Raw genomic sequence first — 22,018 nt, forward strand, 5'->3', positions numbered from 1 at the left:
TTGACACCCTGAAGGCAGACACCTCGAGGTACCTTCCGTGATGTGCAGTGCCTTCGGTCATTTCCCACTCATTCCACAGACAGATGGAGGCACAAACCTCTTTGAAGGGTTAAAGGAAGACCTTGAAGCCAGAGCTCCTCAGACATGACTGGGCTGAACACAAGTTCTTCATGAGGTAAATACAGAAATCAATGCCAAAAAGCCCTGATCATCTCCAACCTTCAGGTAGCTGCTGACTTTTATTTAAATGAATTGGGTATGCTTCATCCAAAAAGAGAAATCTTTGCAAGACATCTGGGAGGGAATAACATCTAATTGCCTGGTCTCCTCTTCTGGGCAGACATCAGGCTCAGAATCAAATAGCCATAGGTGACTCTGGGAGGACAGACAGAGGGAAATAAGCCAAAAGTACACCCTGAAGCAAGGTGCTTTAACTGAGCCACAAAAGGAGTTTGGGGTGAGTGGGCAATCCAGTGGGCAGGAACAAAATGGGAGCTGTGGTACCCCGCCAAACTGGGTTCTGAAAACTAGGGAAGACTAGAGAAAAAGAGAGAGAAAGGTCTTTTTTCAGAGCAAGGAAAAGGGAGGAGGGCTAGAGTGAGTCTGGGAACTAGTCAATGCCCCTCACCAGATTTTACACACTTCTTCCAGGATGGGACTGGCCTACACAAAGATCTGGGACAGAAAGAATTTCAGTGACTATCTTGGATGGGGATTAAAACTTGATTTAGCTTGGAAGCCAATCCTCCTTGCAGACTCATAAAAGCTACATATCCTGAAAAGGGCAATGAAGGTCTGTGGCCAGAAATGATGGGGGCTGTGAAATCCAGCAGGTGTGTGAAGCCTCCACAGCTGCCCATATGGCAGAACAAAGGCCAGGAAGGGAGCAGAGAGAGAGAGAAGTTGCTGAAGCTAGTCAGTCTGTATTGCCATCAGAAAACCAATCAACCAAAATATAGCTGCCACAAAAACCCTTAGAAAGTACAGAAAAAGTCAACACCTGGCTGGATCCAGGCAGGATACAATTTCAGTAGTGTGCTGTTAGCCCCACGTGACCAGAGACACACCCAGGGTCACCAACCTGGCAGGATCTGGGAGAGAAAGTCAGTATGTGGTTGCCAGAGGGCTCCCAGGCTAGTAAATTTAGGTACATAATGTCCTGCCCAAATAGCACAGTGGGAGAACGGCAAGGGGAGGCTGGAATATGGATCTCAAGTTCCTTCTAGCTCTAGGCCTTCTGCAGATTCCTGACCCATCTCTCGGTCTGTGTAGCCACCCTCCATAAACCATGCCAGGGCGACATACAGAGGGCATAACAATGTTTATTTTTCCTCTGTCCTTTTTCTCCTTCCCTGGTGTGTTATTTTTCTATAGTCACCATAAAAAAATTACCGCAAACTTAGTGGTTTAAGACAAGAGAAATTTACTACCTTGCAGTTCTGCAGGTCAGAAATCTGATGTGAGTCTCACTGGGCTAAAAACAAGGTGTCCATGGAGCTGTGTTCCTTTCTAGAGGCTTCAGGGGAGAATCATCTTCCTTGCCTTTTCCACCTTCTAGAGGATGCCTCGGAGAAGGTGATGGCACCCCACTCCAGTATTCTTGCCTGGAAAGTCCCATGGACGGAGGAGCCTGATAGGCTGCAGTCCATGGGATCGCTAAGAGTCGAACACGACTGAGCGACTTCACTTTCACTTTTCACTTTCATGCATTGGAGAAGGAAATGGCAACCCACTCCAGTGTTCTTGCCTGGAGAACCCAGGGATGGCGGAGCCTGGTGGGCTGCCATCTTTGGGGTCGCACAGAGTCGGACACGACTGAAGCGACTTAGCAGCAGCAGCAGAGGATGCCTGCATTCACTGGCTCCTCAGCCTTCAAATCCAGCAATGGTTGGTGGAGTGCTTTTCATGTGGCATCACTCTGGCCTCTTCTCCCTTCCTCTTCCACTGTTAAGCACTCTTGTGATTTCATTGGGCCTACTTGATTAATTCAGGATACTCCCCTTATTTTAAGATCAGATGTCCAGCAACCTTAATTTCACCTGCAACTTGAATTCATTTTTGCCAGGTAACATAACATTTTAACAGGTTCTTCAGATTAGGAAGTGAACATATTTAGGAGCCCATTACAACACCTGACTTCACTGGTGGCTCAGACGGTAAAGCATCTGTCTACAATGTGGGAGACCTGAGTTCCATCCCTGGGTCAGGAAGATCCCTTGGAGAAGGAAATGGCAACCCACTCCAGTACTATTGCCTGGAAAATCCCATGGATGGAGGAGCCTGCTAGGCTACCGTCCATGGGATCGCAAAGAGCCAGACACGATGAGCAACTCCACTTCACTTCACTTCACAACACCTGAACCCTGAAGAATTGACGCTTTCAAATTGTGATGCTGGAGAAGACTCTTTCTTGAGAGTCCTATGGACAACAGGGAGATCAAACCAGTCAATCCTGAGGGAAATCAACCCTGAATATTCATTGGAAAGACTGATGTTGAAGCTGAGGCTCCAATACTTTGTCCACCTGATGCAAAGAGCTGACTCATTGGAAAAGACCCTGATGCTGGGAAAGACTGAGGGTAGGCGGAGAAGGGGTCAACAGAGGATGAGATGGCTGGATGGCATCACTGACTCAATGGACATGAGTTTGAGCAAACTCCAGGAGATAGTGAAGGACAGGGAGGCCTGGCATGCTGCAGTCCATGGGGTCACAAAGAGTTGGACACGACTGAGCGACTAAACAATCTACAACACCTACCCCACCTGGTACTCCAAATTTCTGTGCGGGTGATGAGTAAACACACACTTAAGTTTGGAACACGTTGGAAGGGTGCCTAAGGAGAGCTTCAGGCTCTGGGGGAGGGGGTGCTCCTTTGAGGTGACTGAGCACCAGTGCTTGCGTGTGTGTTTGTGTGTGTGAAAAAGTATACATGTGCACTTGCACAGTTCTACCCATCCACATGGGCAGAGCCCTCAGCATGGCTGGGAAAGCACATGTCCCAACACTATGGCATTTCCAAGTGAGTTAGCTGGAGGACTGCAAAAATAACGTGGGCTTGACTTGCAGCCAATTCCCACACTGAGCTCCTTGGAGAAAGGCTCTAGGATAGAGTGTGGGAGGCGATAAAGTTTCTTGCTGATGATTGTGTGGGATGACCACATCATCCCCTGCTCAGACAGAAGCAGGGCGGGAAGGGGGAGGGTTTCCAACCCCAGCATTGATGGAAATGGAAGTCTCTGCAGCCATCATTTCCCAGCGGCTACCCTGAATGAAGATATCGCACCTTAGTTCTGTTGGGGGTTCTTGTTTTAACTTCCACCCCTGGCTTTCCAGTTGGAATTTCATTAATTGCCACAAATACTGGGAAGCCACTGGCAGGGGAGGGGCTTCCCAAAGGCATCTGCAGTGAGGATTAGCAATGAGACATCAGGAGGGGCTGAAGAGGTGATGGGAGCTTCGCTGTGGACAAGTAGCTTCTTCAGCTTCCAGCTTGGGAAACAGGGATGTCCAGCAGTGGTGACTGGTGAATAGTGTTACAGTGACAGGTATGTTGGCCTTGACCTTTACAACCCCACTTCTGCTCCGATTTCATGGTGGATAGAACACCAACTCTGCCTGCGGTAGCCATGGGACTTCAGGCAAGGCATGTACTTCTTAGGGAATTTGAGCACTGACCTAAAGTAAGGAGGGGTTTATCTCTAAGACCGACCAAGCTTAAAACATCAATCCCTCTTTCCACGTGTTATTCAAAAAAGCTTCCTGTTCTTTAAAACCTCAGGTGAAGCTTCCAAGACCCTCTGGATGTCATGCTTCTCTCAGAAGTGACTTTAACAAGTGAGATTGGCCAGGGTCTCCCCATGCAGGTCAGAGGGGGCCAGAGACTACTCAGTTGCCTGGAGAGGCCCCACCACTGAGATAAGCCTGCTTTTCTCTCCTGAGCACGCTGGCTTTTGGGCATGGTGCACAGCCCATCTGTCTGGTTTGGTGTTTGCCTGACAGCGTGGGAGGAGCAGCAAGTAAGCACAGTCTTAGACATCAGATGTTTAAAATGCTGTGCTTTCTCCTCCATATGGGGGCCTAGAATCTCTGCGATGGGCCCACGTAACAACAACTTTTAGACCTAACAAGGTGAACTTTTGATGCTGCGGTTACCTGTTATTCCCCCAGAGAGCTGAAATGATGGATTATAACAGAAGTAAGAGCCAAGTCTCTTGGAGGCAACTTCTACTGATATCCTTACAGCCTGGCACCTGACTGAGATGCATCTGTATGTGTGTGTGTGTGTGTGTGTGTGTGTGTGTGTGTGTCTGTATGTGCATGTGTATAGGAGGAGGAAGAAGAGGGGGTGGTACATGAGGTACAGAGAGCTGGAGGAGCCGGCTCTAGACTCCAACAATGTTTCACCTGGGGGTCTTAGATGTCAGTACATCCCCTTCCCTGGTTCTAAGGTATTTTACCATGCCTCTGGTAAGGAGAAAGAGAAAGATATAAGCATCTGAATGCAGAGTTCCAAAGAATAGCAAGGAGAGATAAGAAAGCTTTCCTAAATGATCAATGCAAAGAAACAGAGGAAAACTATAGAATGGGAAAGACTAGAGATCTCTTCAGGAGGATTAGAGTACCAAGGGAACATTTCATGCAAAGATGGGCTCAATAAAGGACAGAACTGGTATGGACCTAACAGAAGGAGAAGATATTAAGAAGAGATGACAAGAATACACAGAAAAACCATACAAAAAATATCTTCATGACCCGGATAACCACAATGGTGTGATTACTCACCTAGAACCAGACATCCTGGAGCGCAAAATCAAGTGGGCCTTAGGAAGCATCACTATGAACAAAGCTAGTGGTGGTGATGGAATTCTAGTTGAGCTATTTCAAATCCTAAAAGATGATGCTGTGAAAGTGTTGCACTCAATATGCCAGCAAGTTTGGAAAACTCAGCAGTAGCCACAGGACTGGAAAAGGTCAGTTTCCATTCCAATCCCAAAGAAAGGCAATGCCAAAGAATGTTCAAACTACCACACAATTGTACTCATCTCACATGCTAGTAAAGTAATGCTCAAAATTCTCCAAGCAAGGCTTCAACAGTATGTGAACTAAGAACTTCCAGATGTTCAAGCTGGATTTAGAAAACGCAGAGGAACCAGAGATCAAATTGCCAACATGCATTGGAAAAGAAAGGAAATTCCAGAAAAAACATCTACTTCTGCTTCATTGACTATGCTGAAGCCTTTGACTGTGTGGATCATGACAAACTGGAAAATTCTTAAAGAGATGGGAATACCAGACCACCTTACCTGCCTCCTAAAAAGTCTGTATGCAGGTCAAGAATAACAGTTAGAACCAGACATGGAACAACAGACTGATTCCAGTTGGGAAAGGAGTATATCAAGGTTGCATATTGTCACTCTGCTTGCTGTTGCTGCTGCTGCTAAGCTACTTCAGTTGTGTCCGACTCTGTGCGACTCCATAGACGGCAGCCCACCAGGCTCCCCCATCCCTGGGATTCTCAAGAACACTGGAGTGGGTTGCCATTTCCTTTTCCAATGCATGGAAGTGAAAAGTGAATGTGAAGTCGCTCAGTTGTGTCCGACCCTCAGCGACCCCATGGACTGCAGCCTTCCAGGCTCCTCCATCCATGGGATTTTCCAGGCAAGAGTAATGGAGTGGGGTGCCATTGCCTTCTCCGTGTCACTCTGCTTATTTAACTTCTATGTAGAGCACATCATGAAAAATGCCGGGCTGGGTGAAGCACAAGCTGGAATCAAGATTGCCAGGAGAAATATCAATAACCTCAGATATGAAGATGATACCACCCTTAAGGCAGAAAGCCTGGCTTAAAACTCAACATTCAAAAAAGATCATGGCATCCGATCCCATCCTTTCATGGCAAAGAGATGGGAAAACAATGGAAACAGTGACAGACTTTATTTTCTTGGGCTCCAAAATCACTGCAGATGGTGACTGCAGCCATTAAATTAAAAGATGCTTGCTACTTGGAAGAAAAGCTATGACCAACCTAGACAGCATATTAAAAAGCAGAGACATTACTTTGCCAACAAAGGTCCATCTAGTCAAAGCTATGGTTTTTCCAGTAGTCATGTATGGATGTGAGAGTTGGACTATAAATCAAGTTCAGTGCTGAAGAATTGATGCTTTTGAACTGTGGTGTTGGAGAAGACTCTTAAAATCCCTTGGACTGCACAGAGATCAAACCAGTCAATCATAAAGGAAATCAGTCCTGAATATTCATGGGGGAACTGATGCTGAAGCTGAAACTCCAATACTTTAGCCACCTGATGTGAAGAACTGACTCATTGGAAAAGACCCTGACGCTGGGAAAGATGGAAGGCAGGAGGAAAAGGGGATGACAGGGAATGAGAAGATTGGATGGCATTACAGACTCAATGGATATGAATTTGAGCAAGCTCCGGGAGTTGGTGATGGACAGGGAGGCCTGGCATGCTGCAGTCCATTGGGTTGCAGAGCATTGGACACAAGCAACTGAACTGAACTGAACTGAACCAGGCTCTGAGAAGGAGCTATCTGTGTACTGAATCTGCTGGAACTAGGTCTTTATAAAGAATATCATAGATGAAGTCCTTCTACAACGAAAGTGCAAAGCAACCTGGGATGAAGGCTCCATATTCCTGGTATATTGGAGCTCAAAAAGCACTGTGAACACCCCAACGCATACTGTGTCTGAATTCAAACCCTCTCTCAGAGCAGTCCCAGCCCCACTGGATAATATAACAGCCTGAAAGATGCCTATACCCTTTGGCCCAGTAATCTCTCTTCTAAGATTTATTTGAAGAACATGACTTCAAATGTGCCTTACATTTATGTGGAAAGATATTCATTTTAATAGTATTTGTAAAAATTAAAAATTTAATGCATCCTAAATGTCAAATAATACAGGACTATTTAAATGAGCTATGATACAGACATACAATAGAATACCAAATGGTCATTAGAAATTACATTATTGAGGATTATTTAGTGTTTCTAGAAAATTCCCGTGATAGAATGTGTGAAAAAAATCAAGAAAACTCTACAGGACTTAGTGTGCTTACAAACTTCTAAGAATCAGTCACTGTAAAAGATCAGAGGGGAGGACATTAAAATTTTTAAATGATTTCTCCAGGAGATAGAATTATAGATGAGAATCATTTCCTTCTATATGCTTTTCTAAATTCTCCAAATTTTCTGCAGTAAACATGCATAATGATTTCAGACCCCATAGCTGATATCCCCCGACTGCAGGGAAATGGGCTATGGAGGTCATCCTGAGATATCTGTGGGGCTTGTGGCTATAGTCAGGATGTTTCCAAGGCTTCTGCCAGAAGATGACCCACATTTCAAGCCAGCACGCTCAGGGGCCCAACCTGAGCTGCCAGTCTGCACAGCTTTGGCTCCCAATGATAATGGGTCAATCAGGAGGGGTGGCCTGGATTTTGAGGGGGTGCTTGCAAGAGGCATGAACTCTGACAGTTACCCGCTGCCCGATGCTCCCGCCTACCAGTTTCGGGGTCGCATTGGTGTTCACAGGGGTCCAGGAGCCGCCGGGCACAGAGGTCCATGGCCCAGGGTCCACTGGAGTTCTGCTGAGAGAAGAGAACCACTTGGGCAGGGTTCAGCCAGTCACTGGCATCCAACTGGCTCCCCTCCAGCAAGATGAAGCGGCTCCCTGCAGGGGGAGAGAGAGGAGATGTGCTTGTGTGTGCACATAACACCACCACCCACCCCTCGACACACATACACATGCATCACGGAAGACAGAATAAGGGGTGCTCTGCAGATTAGCCCCAACCCAAGGTCATTACCTCTACTAATCCTGGCCCACAGTGAGTCACAGAGCAAGGAGTCAGCAGACAGATGCTCGGCCACCTCTTGGACCTCCTGCCACATCATCCCTTGCTGACTCGCCCCATCCCATCTCTACTAGGGTGGTCCCAAGGGATAGAGGGACAGAGCAGCTCTGTGATGGCTGTGGCATGGCTCCATCAGACCCAGCCACAGGCGCTGGCACTCATCCAAGGAACAGGGACCTGCTGCCTGTCTTCAGTTGCCATGAAATAGCAGGCTCTCTAACCCCCTGGACAGTCCCCACCTGTTTTCAGCCTTAACAGCAACTGAGAGAACAGACATTAACAAGTCAATTAGGTGCTCTGGGCTTTACTAATTCAGGGACTCTCCAAACCTATATTATTCCTTCATTATATTGGGGTTCCCCTGGGTGAAAGTAAATTATTGCTTCAGCTTGCTAGGCTCATAGCAAGTTACTGCAATTAGGAATTTCTCACCAGGCATACCAATTGGAAACATGACTGATACTTCAACACTTGACTATTTCACTTAGCTTTTCCCCATTCAAAGGCTAAGAGAATCTTGGTGGCTATGTATCTATAGCCAGTAAGCTCTGTATTTATCCACCAAGTGAAGTGAAGTTGCTCAGTTGTGTCTGACTTTTTGATCCCATGGACTGTAGCCTACCAGGTTCCTCTGTCCATAGGATTTTCCAGGTGAGAGTACTGGAGTGGGTTGTCATTTTCTTCTCCAGGGTATCTTCCCAACCCAGGGATTGAACCCAGGTCTCCTGCATTGTAGGCAGATGCTTTACCGTCTGAGACAGGTGCTTATTGAAAAGCAAACAGAAATGGGCACAGAGAGGAGACAGTGATCTGCTCATTTTTTTTTAATCTGTTTTCTGATTCCATCAGAAATGGACATGAACTTGGGCAAACTCCAGGAGATGGTGACGGACAGGGAGGCCTGGCGTGCTGCAGTCCATGAGGTCACAAAGAGTCGGACACAACTGGGCGACTGAACAACACAACAATCTGATTTCATTGGTGGACAATCTAATTTTGTCCTCTGTCTTTCTTATCTGGGTATATTTTTTTTCTCACTAATAGTAATAGGTCACAGTGGACCCTGGCTTGTCTGTATCTTTCCTGCCCACCCTGAAGCCTTCCTCTCTGGGTGGGGGCAGAGGAATGGCATCCTCAGAGGTGGGCTTACCATCAGCGATGAGGTGCTCGGGGACGTGCAGGGTGATTCTGACCACGAGGGGGCAGCTGACATGGGAGGAGCACACAAGGCCGATCACGCAGCTGGTGATGCTGATCAATGTCAAGGTCGTCTTGTTCACAGGACTTCGGGGAGAGCCCACTGAAAACAAGACAAGAGCAAAGCGTTTGGTGTTAAGAATCTTGGCAGTAAAGGGCCTTTTGCTGCCCAACCTGGCAAATAGGGGAGGGAGCATGCAAACACAGCCCCGGTGGGAGATGTGTCTAGTCCATGAGCTTCAGGGAACACCATGGCATTGCCTGGAGTCAGAGGGGACTGGGCCATAGGTGGTCGTCAGTGTGAACAGCGGTCAGTTGCAAGCAAGTTCCTGTGCATGCCTCCTGAGCCAGGTTCAAAAGGGAAATCATAAAGGAGGGCACTGCCGCCCTCTACTCAGCTGGCTGGTGGGGCTCTAACCTCTTGCTCAAGGGTGGTGGGAAGGCTTTCACCCAGCGCTGGAAGTCCCTGCACTTTCCATGGTTTTCCACAGAGGGTGCTCTCACAAACCAGCTCCTCCACTCCTGGAGCTCAAACCACCTCCCACCCCTAGGCAGGCGTCCTAGGGCCTGGAAGGAGGAAAGCAAGGAAAGCTGGCTCTTGTCACACCTGAAGGCTCTCCCTAGTCCTGCAGTCCTTGAGGTATGGTTATAAACAGAAGCTTAGAGATAAAATAAGAAAGCTGAGGGATAAGAAACATGTCCAGGTAGGTAGGGACAGGGCTCAGAAGGGAGGTTTTGGGGGTGTGTTTTCTGTTTGGGAGTTAACAAGAGGGACCTTTCATAGATGTGGGAACTTAAGAAAGCAAGGCAAGCTGCCAATAAAATGTGTGGATCCTATGGAATTATCTTATAGTCTGTGTAAGTACTTATTACTGATAGCAATAAAAGGCATCTATTTTGGCCGGCAATGTGCTCAGTGTTTTTACATACATGACGTTAAACATTTGCTTCCTGACGACACGTCTATGAGTCTGAACAGAAACTGCCCACTTTACAGATAAGGGAAATAAGGCTCAAAGGGACCATCCTAACAGTGACAGTTAACACTCATGCAGTGTGATTATGTGTCAGGCACCAGTGCCCAGGGTCTTCCATAGTTCACATCATTAACAGTGATGCAGCCTAATGAGGCAGCGCCCACAGAAATACTGCACAGAGAGGCCACAGGGCAAGTCTAGAGTCAAGCAGCTACTCAGGAGGGGAGCCAGAATCAGCACACAGGTCCAGCAAGGCTACGACCCCCAGACAATTCACTATTCACTCGCTGGCCCAGTGAGGTCTTTGGAACCACTGTTCTCAGGAACACAGGGAAAGATTTGGTCTCTGGATGCACACATCTTTGATGGGAGCAGGTTCCCTGAGTGGGTGTGTTGGCAAAAGCCGGGAAGGAGAGACTCCAGAATCACAGGTGGCCTCTGGAACCCCTGTCCCTTGTTATCTGGAGATATTCTATTCATGTGAGTATCCTTCAACGTGGAGCCTGTTTCCCACACGTACACACTCTACCTCCAGCCCACACCAGGTCCGAGCAGCAGATAGATATGCTACCAGAATGGCCCTCAGGCACTCAAATGCAATACCCAGAACTGGGCTTTCCACTTTCCCTCCAGTCCTACTCTCCTGCCCACTTCCACTGCCCAATGAATGGCACTGCCGTCTCCTTGGTTTCCAAGTTCAAAAACCCCACCATGTCTAACTTTTCCTTCTCTCATAAGCCACGCCCTCCCTGACACCAGTGTCATGAGATCTTTTTCATTCTGTGTCTGAAATTTCTCTTACTCCACCCTCTGCCTCCCTACCTGTGTCCATCATCTCACCCGCAGACTATGGCCATAGCCTTCCACCCAGTCTCCCTGGTCAACACCCCACCCCTCCCCTACTCTCATCTAGCCTCCACACTGCCCTGGAGGGATGGTTCACGAAGCTGAGCAGACCAGGGAGTTGGCTCTTTAAAAACCTTCCATGATTCCAACCGATGTGTCAGGTCCAAGTCCTTCAGCCGAGGCAGTGGACTTTCTCCTGATCTTCCAGCCTTGTCTCTGAAGCAAACCACAGGCTTGCCCCGGAAGCTTGATTCTAGTAAACCATTCACTGCGCTCTGACTAGACAATTATAGTTTATGTCCCTGTGACTCTGCACATATTATTCCCTCCTCCACAGAATGCCATTTTGTCACCTTGTCAGCCTATTCTTCAGGTCTCAGCTCAAACAATATCTCCCTGTAAACACTTCCCTGAAGCCTTCAAGGGATTCTCACCCATTCCTTGCTCTCCCTCCAGCCCTCCTGCACCCTGCTGTTCCAGCCCTCCTCACAGTGCTGTCACTGTTCACAGGAGCTTGCCACTGCTCTCCTGTGACAGCAACGACTCGCTACCCAGCCTCTTGTCTCTCTGGTCCTTCTGCAGCATCAACCCATCACCCAGCATCTCTACCCGACTTCACAATTTCCAGGGGTTCCCTTTGACCTACAGTGGTGGTGGCTGTTTAGTTGCTAAGTCGTGTCTGACTCTTACCACCCCATGGACAGTAGCCTGCCAGGCTCCTCTGTCCATGGTATTCTCCAGGCAAGAATACTGGAGGGGATTGCCATCTCCTTCTCCAGAGTATCTCCCCAACCCAGAAATCGAACTCAGGTCTCCTGAATTGTAGGCAGATTCTTTACCAACTGAGCTACAAGGCTTAAATGCATTTGACCTACGGAACCAAGTGCAAACCCAGTAAATGGTTTGCATGGTCCTCTGGCAGCAAGCCTGTTACCCACCCACATCCCTCATCTCCTGGTGTGCCTGTTTATGCCATACTGAACTCCTTTTCCTTGCTTGAAAATGCCATGTTCTTTGGCGCTTTCAAGGCTTTGTATTACTCTTTTCCTCTACTGAAATGCCCTTCCCCTAGATTTTTCTCTTTCAAGAAATTCTATACATTGTATACAAACCAAGGCTAATTATTTTCTCCTTTTTTTGTCTCCTTTTGCTGCCAGGTAGAATTAACTGTTCTCTCTTCTGAGTACTCATTTTACTTTATTTATATTATTAAATTAAGCCTTATCACTGTGCCATGTTTTCATGTTTCTACTACCGATCACAAAGCCTGACCCATGGCGTGTGGGTTATAAAATTTCCTGCTGGCCTGATTGATGTATCCAGTTCAATTCAACAAACACTGGCAAGCATCTATTACAGGCAAAATCCCTCACTAGGCACTTTGGAAAAATAAATTAGACATGCCCATCCATAAGAAGCTTACAGTCTAGTTAATCGCAACAAACAGTTGATTCACTAGGAGAGCTTGGTATTTTAAAAGGAATAGTTTTATGCTGCAAAGAAACTCATTCTAATTCATTACTATAGATTTTCCTAGGCAGGGTTTTATTAAAGCAGAAACCTACCCTGCTTTGTTGTGGCCTAGGATTGATGAGTCTAGGTCAACTCTCTGCTGTATAGAAATATGTAATGAGGGTCAAAGGTCTATATTCTCACCTCAGGGATACTGGGACATCAGAGATTAGGTGGCCCAGAGCCCCACTGATCTCTTGAGGAAAGTGGTGGGAAGAACTTTTGTACTGATAGCAGCAGAGCCTGCAGAAACCAGAAGTAAGGAATTCACAGAGCTTCTTTCAATCTCTGGGAAGAATTTCTCAGTATGTCACGAACTTGAGTGGAGGTGGGAGAGAGCCAAAAGATAGGTGTCTACTAAGGGGCATCGGTTGATTACTGGTTGGGGGAAAGGTTACTGACTATAACACAAGGTGAGGTCAAATACCCTCCAATACATCTCGAGGACCCCCTGTCTAAAATTACTTAAGATGAAATGCTGTAGAAACCCCAAGTTTCCACTGTAAAGAGTTCTAACAGCAACACAGTAGAGATCTCATAATGCCTTGTCAGTCACCGTAAGAGTACATTTTAATATAACTTAGCCCTGTGCATGAGGTATTGCTCACCCATTTAACATGGAAACGGAGGCTCAGAGAAGTTGTTGTCCTTATCTAATATCACACAGCAAGTAAATGGTGAAGCTGATTGGTGCCTGAACACAGACCTCCCTCAGCAATGATGACGGTGAGACCTCAAGGTCAAAGGCAGTGGCAGCCACAGCTGCGACAGCCACACCTGAAACCACTGAACATCAGGGTGGGGAGGCGTGGGCTGCGGCTGCATGGTGGACAACTCTATCGATGCTGAGGAGAATGAACGAACCAAGCCAGGTCCTGCCAGGAGAAGGGAGGGGACTTGGACAGTGGGGGTCCTGTGATTCTGCTGGGTGGATGATTAAAGGCCAAAAACCATTCCACATGTTTTTTCAGGCCACATGGTTCCTCAACTATCCCACCCCCTAAGGCCTGTCTGTCTCACTCAATCTCAGGATGGCTGGGTAAGCATGGGTACATATGTTGTCTATTTTTCACATAACACACTTTATCAACTTTATTTCCTGTGTCTAAACAGCAAACTATGACTCCTGAGGCTTCCAGAAGGAATTGAGAGTCTTCTGACCAAGAAACAGCCTTTCAAACAACCTGGAAACCTGTTTGAGAGTGCCATTATCTGGGAGAGATGATTCTCTGAAGTCTTCCACGCTGGCTCTTCCTTCCTCCTTAGAAGGAGATGCCAATCTTCCTGCAGAAACTGGCTTTAGTCGCCAGAGCCCCCACCTAGACCCAGCACCTCTGCAGCTCCTCGCCTCCTCTCTCCACTGCCCCTCTCTCCCCACTTTCCCCTCCAGCCTTCCTACCTCTACTGCGCCTTCGGCTCCGTGAGGGGTCGGTGTAAAAGGTCAGTTGGGGGTCATTTTCTGCCTCCGTGCTAGAATCCCCTTCAGGGTTCAGGAAGGCGGAACCAGCTGTAGTCAAAAGACAAGAGCAAAGAAACAGTGTCTTCAGTTTTGTCTTCATGACACCAAATCACTGGGCAAGCTCAAGGGAAAAACGAGAGCAGGGTGACTGACAGTCTGGGAGGATTAGCCACAGAGACCAGAGCTTCCGGATACACAGATGTATTGGAGAAGTGGATCTTTATGTGACGGCCATCACTGGAGCCCTATCTCCACCCAGCCCATCCTCCTACCGAGGAGGGCCACCTGCCAGAGAAGGACGGTGTGGATGGCAGGTGGACAAGGGGAAAAGGGAAAGTGTCTTCATTACACGTCATGATTCTGGTGGATAGAGATTGGAATCATGTCTTAAGGGGCACATGTCTGTATGTCTTAATATCTATATTTTTTCTGGTTCTAGGTTTAATATATATTCAATGTGGAAAAGAGAGAAAAAAGTCAAAAGATCCCAAAACGCATAAAAGGAACAACCTTGATGTCCTCTAAATCGGAGAAAGACTCTGTGAACATTTGATGAATGCACCCTGTCTTTTTTCTGATACAGAAGCAGATAAAGGTTTTTTTAAAATTCTCCTTAAAAATGGCATCCTGCTGTACCTTCTATTTTATAACATCATTTTCCCCCATTGAATAGATGGTGGGCTACTTTCCATATTAACAGATATAGATCTACAGTATCATCTTAAGTCACTGGACGGGAGACAGATGTACAGGTAGTTAAGCAATTCTCCACTGATGGACACTTAAGCTATTTCCAATTTTTCGCTCTTTTAAACAATGCTGTGATGAACAGTCTTTTACACACATCTTTGCACACTTGTCCAGTTATTTACTAAGGATAAATTCTCACCAGTGAAATTACTTGGTCAAAAGAATTGTATGTATTTACATTTTTGGTAAGTAGCACTCAGCAGGCCTGCAGAAATACTGCTCAGGGACTTCCCTAGTGGTCCAGTAGTTAAGACTCCACCTTGAAGTGCTGGGGAGTGTGGGTTTGGTCCCTGGTTAGGGAGTGGGGCCCCACAAACCATGGGGAGACTAGGTCTGTGTGCCATCAGTGAGGATCCCTCATGTTGCATCTGGGACCTGACACAGCCAAATAAATAAAATGTAGTTGGAAATAAAATAAAATAAAATAAAGGCAGGAGAGCTGGAAGACATAAAAAAAAAAAAAAGAAAAAGAAATACTGCTCAAATACAGTCATCCTAGCCATGCTTGAGAGGGGGTCAAGGATATTAGTGGCCCTGCCTCCCCTGATATTAAGGAAGCCACCGTTAAGCCCTCATATAAGACATGGATACCTCTTGCTTTGTTGTTGATCCTCTTTCTCTGGCTACTCGAGGTGTGAGAGAGCAGAGTGGCCTGCTGGTGGTTGGAGTCCACGGGGCTGGTGGCGATGATATTATCTTTATACTTGTTCATCAGCGACAGCTTGGCATTGTCGCTTCCTGTATAAGGAAAGGTCAAGGCAGAAACTTGAAGAGAAAAAGTGGAAAGAAAGTGAGAGCAAGGAAATCTGCATGAACCAGGTAGATAGGGTTTCATAGAAATTGAAATGGGAAAGCTTTAAAGTGAGAGACTGGAAGAGATTAAAATACTTCTCTTTGATTTCTAGGGGATGACAGAGTTATAAAAGAAGGTGTGAAGAAAGGAAATCCAATTCAACCACTTCTGTATTGCCAGGGTCACCATGTGTGGCCGTTTGGTGAGAGAGAGACTGCAGATTTCTTTCCTTTGGTAAGAACAAGGTTTGACAAAAATTTGAATTTCAGTGCCTTCAGACAGAACTTGCCCCCTCTCTGTCATCCCAGTCTGGACCATTCCCTATCGTCTGACAGCTGGCTCTCTCACATGTTCGTGCTATCTGCCTGTTCCCCAAGTCTCTAATCACATGGCTACTCGGTGGGCTTAGCACTATGGCAGGTGCTATGAAAAATAAGAGGTATTAAAGATATGTCCCCTTACTCTCCAGGAATTTCTGACTTTAAATCTTATTAAGTCATTCCTAGTCTTAGGGAATCTTCTCTAGATAAGCAGAATGGAAACCTCCATGATGCAATTTCACTCTTTTCAAGCCCCACTGAAAGTCCATACACTGTAAGCAAGATTCATTTCAAAAAGTGTCTTCTCCAAAGATAATTGGGCAGTTCCTTGAAGGATCATTGCCTTGGGATTTTATCAACAGATAGTTGTTATTTATAGAAGTATGAGAGAGAGAGGCTGTAAATGAAAAGTACAGTCTTTTCCTCTCTGCATTTTATCGACCTTGGTCTTGCTCAGCCACATTAGGTCCAAGACTCTTCTATACTCAGCGTTTCACAGATATACAAAGTGTCTAAGGTCAAACGGTTTGCTTGCATTCCTCAATTTTCTTTGAAGAAGTACATCTCTTGTAAAGACCACAGAGGTTATAGGCAAGGCAGAACAACTTTCCCAGGCCAAAGTCTCAGGAGTCATAGAAAAGAACAGATACCTCTGTCCCCTCCATGTCAATGGAAAATTAAATTGCCCACACAAACATACGACCTGCAAAAATGTCATACACATCTTTCTTGCTATCTCTTATTTCCCTGAGGATTGCTCATTGCATATGAAAAAGCTTCTAACCCACTCTTCTGTTGGATATTAAAGTACCTCTGCTTCCCAACCTAGATGTCCATCAACAGATGAGTGGATAAAGAAGATGTGGTACATATGAACAAAGGAATATTACTCAGCCATAAAAAGAACAAATTTGAGTCAGTTCTAGTGAGGTGAATGAACCTAGAACACAGAGTGAAGTAAGTCAGAAAGAGAAAAGCAAACATCATATATTAATGCACATAAATGGAATCTAGGAAACTGGTACTGATGAATGTATTTGCAGGACATAATGGAGACACAGATACAGAGAACAAACTTGTGGACACAGCAGGGGAAGGAGAGAGTGGGATGAATGGAGAAAGTAGCATTGTCATATATACACTACCATGTGTGAAACAGATAGCTGGTGAGAAGTTGTTCTATAACACAGGGAGAGCCTGGTGCTCTTTAACTACCTGGAGGGATGGGCTGGGGGCAGGGGAGGGAGGCTCAAGAGGGAGGCAATAAATGTGTAATTATGGCTGATTCGCCTTGTTACATGGAAGAAACCAATACAACATTGTAAAGCAATTCTCTTTCGATTAAAAAATAAATTAAAAAATTTTTTTTCAAAGTATCTCTGTTTTCAGTGCCAAGTGGAAATGGAGAGGAATCCAATTTATCCTTGTACTGATTTTCTATATTAGAAGACAGCTCCCATCATAGCAAGAGAAAGCTTATTCTTCTTGCCCACTTGGGAAAGGGCCCTGGCTCATCTCAATATGTACGTATGACAATCAACCATGAAATTAGAGAACAGCTGTTCCCTAGCGCCCCCTAAAGCCACGAGATGAGAACGGAGTCACCCACCTGGCGTGAGGTCCATCCCTGCCTTCTCGTTACAGCCCTGCAGTGAGTCAAGGGTGCGGGTGACCTGGCTGGCAAAGTCCTCCCCTCCGTTCATGCACTCCCGCTGCAGGTGGTGGCGCAGGTCGGTGATGTCGTACTCGTAGCCGTCCAGGATAGGCGTCTCCCGGATGCTCAGGGTGCCGCTAGAGTTGTGACCCTGCACACGGGCGTTGCGCAGACTCTCCCGCCCGTGCCCGCCAATGAGCACGGAAGGAATGTAGTGAATCTCGTTGGCCGCCTCGGCGCTGGCACTCTTCTGGGGTTGGGGGACCCGGCGGCGCTTGCACCAGCGCCGGCGAGTGTACAGGATCATCACCAGGCATAAGATAGACAGCAGCAGTGCGATCATGCCACCCTGGGAAGGAGGACAGTAAATGGACAGTGAAAACAGGTGAGCTCCTCCCACCAAGAGGCGTCGACCCCTCCCATTGTCACCATCCATCACTCACCCATTTATTTATTCATTCATTCACTGAGGTGCAGTAAGTACTTAGAGCAAGCTTCACTCAGCAGCACAGGGACAAGTCTGCTGTGATCAGCGTTCAAGGTGAAAGAAAAATGGAACTGGGGTAATCACACATCATTTCAAGTGATCCACAGTTGCTTCTGGCTTAGCAAACAATTTAAAGAAGAAAGAAGTCTTTGTGATTGTGTGTATGTGTCTGTGTGTGTGATTTCAGCTGCTGAAATAAGGGAGAAGGTTTGTTAAGGTAGATCTGCTGCATGTAAAGCTGGTTTCAGGCCAGTTTTTTGGCAGTGGAATGGCAACTAGTTTCTTCCTCTTTCACATCTTAAAATCAATCACGTACAGATTCTAACTCTGGCTCCACCAACAGTCAACAAGTCCTATAAATCTGAAACCTCAGATTCCCATCTGTATAGTGGAGAAGGTACCATTTACCCTCGCAGGGTGGGTTAAGGAATGTTACGGAACTATGCAGAGTATCTAATGGAGTGTACCACAGGGCATCAAGGATGTCAGCCCAACCTTAAATGTCTCCCAAGTGCCCAGGCAGGAGAAAACCAGCGACCTAACCAAAGAGAAGTTTACATCCATCAGAAACTCACAACCAAGTGTGCAGAGAAATCTCATCATTCGAACGTGACTTTGGGGGTTACTGCTGCTTTAGGAGACAGCTTTCTCCCACTCCACAGTCTTGAGTGACGTTTCATCCTTGCTCTCGCTCAAGAGAAGGGACTCCACCTTCTCTGTCAGATGGGCAGAGGAGTTTCCTTCTGAACTTTCTGGTGCCCCAAGGCCATCCTTTGAGGCCATCACTTAAAAACCTGAACACCACTCAGTTTTCTGTCAGAGATGAGGATGTAGTTTTTGGTGAGACTGAACATCTCTCGCCTTGACATGCACCCGGGGCAGGATTTGGAGGGAAGCTTGCAGGCACATCACTGCACAGCACTCAGTGGGCATAAATCTTCCCGTGCACAATCTGTATTCACTCCCTTTATTTTGGTCAATATCCCTCCGAACCTATTTCATTTGGTGGGAGTGTGCCAAATGGTTCTGCTCTCAACCTTGGGCTTCGATCACTGCCACCCCATCATATAAGCTAGAGATGAAAACCCTCTATTAATTCCCAGGGACCCACCCACACAAGGCTGGGTCAAGATGATTCCCTTGAATGTATTAGAGGGGGCCTTTTCCAGTCTCATAATAATTATGTCTTGGATTTATAAAGTTCCTCTCCCTGTAAATATTCCCATTTATCCTCCCTCTCCCCCCACCATTACTGTGAGCAAAGGAGCATGTGTACACATGCATACACGCACATACACAATGTTGTTGCTTTCACACAGGCAGCTCAGAGAGCTGACAAGAAGCAACCATCAGCTCCCAAATGACAGGTCATGTCAGGTGGGTTTTGGGGGACCATACACTGGCCTCCAGGTTTTCACATTTTTATTTTATCTGCATAACCCTTTCTCCTGGTGCGATCTCTCAAGCAAACACAGAGAAAGCAGGAATATGAAGCTGCTCAGGTTACAGTGGGCTTCCCTTATAGCTCAGTCTGTAAAGAATCCACCTGCAATGAAGGAGACCCCGGTTCAATTCCTGGGTCGGGAAGATCCAGTGGAGAAGGGATAGGCTACCCATTCCGGTATTCTTGGGTTTTCCTTGTGGCTTAGCTGGTAAAGAATACACCTGCAATGCAGGAGACCTAGGTTCGATCCCAAGGGAAAGGCTACCCACTCCAGTATTCTGGCCTGGAGAATTCCATGGACTATATAGTCCATGGGGTCGCAGAGTTGGACATGACTGAGTGACTTTCACTTTCAGATTACAGTGGGAGTCCATAGCCACACGTACTAGGTCCAGGCTAAGCACCGAACCTGGTCCCTCCTGGCAGCCCTGCAGATGTGCGCACAGAGCCCCTGGGGCACCTCACTGGGTGTCCTCAGTGGAAGGAAGTTCTGCATCTATCTGCTGAGAATGAGTGTTTGAGTCCAATCCAATGGTTTTTCGGCAGACCCTTTATCTCAGAGTCAGACCCACTATCCTTTCCTTCACCCCACACTGAAACTGCAACAACAGGTAATTAAGCCACTCAGAAGGAATAACTACCCAAGCAAGAGAAGTTGTCAGACACTGAATTAAGTTAGCTAAAGCTTGAGGTAATTTTATTCCCTAAAGAGCTGTAAGGGGAGCATAAACATCAGTCTCCCAGGAATGGTTGAAGCACCATCTAATGCCCTGGGTGAGGTCTTCAGGCGCCCCTTCCTCTCTGATTCTCCTTTCAGGTGCTCACAACGGGGCTGTGATAAGATCCAGGACATAACTTCATGCCCCATATTATGCAGGAATAAAGCAAGTTCAGTGGTCTGTTATGGGGTTTTACTATGTATCAGACATTTGCCCCCAGTGCTCTACACTTTAAAGGTAGGGTCAACAATTTCCCCATTTTACATTTGAAAAGGCTTCAGCACAGAGGCTGAATAACTTTCCCAAGGCCACAGAGCAAGTGAATCATAGGACTGGAATAGAACCAAAACAACTCCCACTCCAGAGCCTACCTGCTTAACCATGAAACTGCAGTCATTCTGAGTGAGCTCTGCTCACTAGAGACATACACAGCCTGGCATCTATCTCATGAATTGTAAGAGGACAGAGAAAGTATGGGTGATTCCACCTAGATCCACCCTAACTTCTTGAAGAAAAAACAGAAACTACTCAAAGTGCACATCTGGCTGACAAAGAGGCACTACTGCAAACAAAGGACCTGGCACCAAGCACCTACTCAGCGTCCAACTCAAGGTTAGTCTGCAGGGTAAAGACAGCAGGTACATCTCAAAGTCTCTGTGTTAAAATAAGCCTGTGCATCACACACTACTACATGCCTGGAGGATACCATTAGACTCTCAACTTAGCTGCGTTTTCAACATAGAAATCTATGTTCTCTCCTAACTGCAAGATCCAGTAAAAATCTTCGGACTCAGGTCCTCCTTTTCTGAAGAAATAAAGGCAGAGAAACTACAAAACTTGGCAGTGCAGAACTAGTTCTACACCCAGATCCTCTTCCACTGATCTTTTCACGGCCCTATTTTGTCAGGCTCATCTGAAGTCCCCTCAGGGGCTTCCCTAGTGGCTCAGTGGTAAAGAATCTGCCTGCCAGTGCAGGAAACATGGGTTCAATCCTAATCTGGGAGGAACCCACATGCCGCAGAGAACTAAGCCTGTGCACCACAACTACTGAGCCAGCACTCTAGAGCCCACGTGCTGAGCTACTGAGCCCGCGTGCTGCAGCTGCTGAGCCCATGTGCCCTAGAGCCCACGCTCCTCAACAGGAGAAGCCACCACAATGAGAACCTGCACACTGCAACTAGGGAGTAGCCCCTACTTCCTGCAAAAATAAAATAAATAAATAAAATTGTTTTTTTTTTTACAAAAAGGATTGCTAAAAAAATAAAAAAGTCCCCTCTACCATGTAGGAGCCTAGATATCTCAATTAGCAATATTTTATACTAATTTTTTAAAAAATAAGCCATAGGGAGCTAGAACACAAGTTTTCATTTGGCTAAGCCAGTTCATTTAGCATGTCTAGTACTGCTTTAGCAAAACATTCCCTCTGCGTAGAGTCACTGACTTCAGATGACCTCAGCTTTTTAATAATCTGTTACCAGTAATGATCTCCAGCCATCAGGTGAAACTCAGCAAAGGCATATGAAAAAATATTCACAGTCACTCAAGCTGTGGAAAGGCCTCTCTGCATCAATAACCCAAACTGACGGCAGGTGTCACAACACCTTGCTATGACTTGCTAATTGTGGACTATTACCGAAATAATAATATGCATAAGTTATATGATAATAATTTGTAATATTATTTAATAATAATATTTTGCAATAATAATTTGTAAAATCACCACACACAAATCCCCTGACTGTTTATCTGCTCTATCCAGTGAGGAGGGTAAAGGTAGGTGAACTGTATGTGCAGGGCCTCCTCTATTCTGGGAAAAGGCATGGGTGTAGCCACTTTGATAATGTTCTTTCTATGGTGAGGTCTCAGAAAGCCGATGCTCAAATTCCATCGCTTTTGCATTCTCATGATAAACCATAGTTCTCTGATGTTATCATTAATCCTTGTACTTCTACTGGGGATTTCAAGCAGTTTCCATGTCACAG

At 46.4% G+C, this 22,018-nt stretch overlaps 1 protein-coding gene across 2 annotated transcripts in view; it reads right to left on the bottom strand.

The window, feature by feature from the left end:
* ASTN1 (astrotactin 1) overlaps window positions 1-22,018 on the bottom strand; it is a 352,052-nt gene that overhangs the window by 175,653 nt on the left and 154,381 nt on the right. The window contains exons 3-7 of one of the 2 annotated variants that reach the window (XM_027565413.1): window positions 17,342-17,735; window positions 15,211-15,357; window positions 13,810-13,917; window positions 9,029-9,178; window positions 7,503-7,694 (exon numbers count right to left, since the gene is read on the bottom strand). In XM_027565413.1, coding sequence (XP_027421214.1) covers window positions 7,503-7,694; window positions 9,029-9,178; window positions 13,810-13,917; window positions 15,211-15,357; window positions 17,342-17,735 — 991 coding nt within the window. The remainder of the gene's footprint in view (window positions 1-7,502; window positions 7,695-9,028; window positions 9,179-13,809; window positions 13,918-15,210; window positions 15,358-17,341; window positions 17,736-22,018) is intronic. The other variant, XM_027565414.1, reaches the window with a different exon arrangement.

The sequence above is a fragment of the Bos indicus x Bos taurus genome, chromosome 16 (assembly GCF_003369695.1).
Source record: "Bos indicus x Bos taurus breed Angus x Brahman F1 hybrid chromosome 16, Bos_hybrid_MaternalHap_v2.0, whole genome shotgun sequence".
Taxonomy (NCBI): domain Eukaryota; kingdom Metazoa; phylum Chordata; class Mammalia; order Artiodactyla; family Bovidae; genus Bos; species Bos indicus x Bos taurus.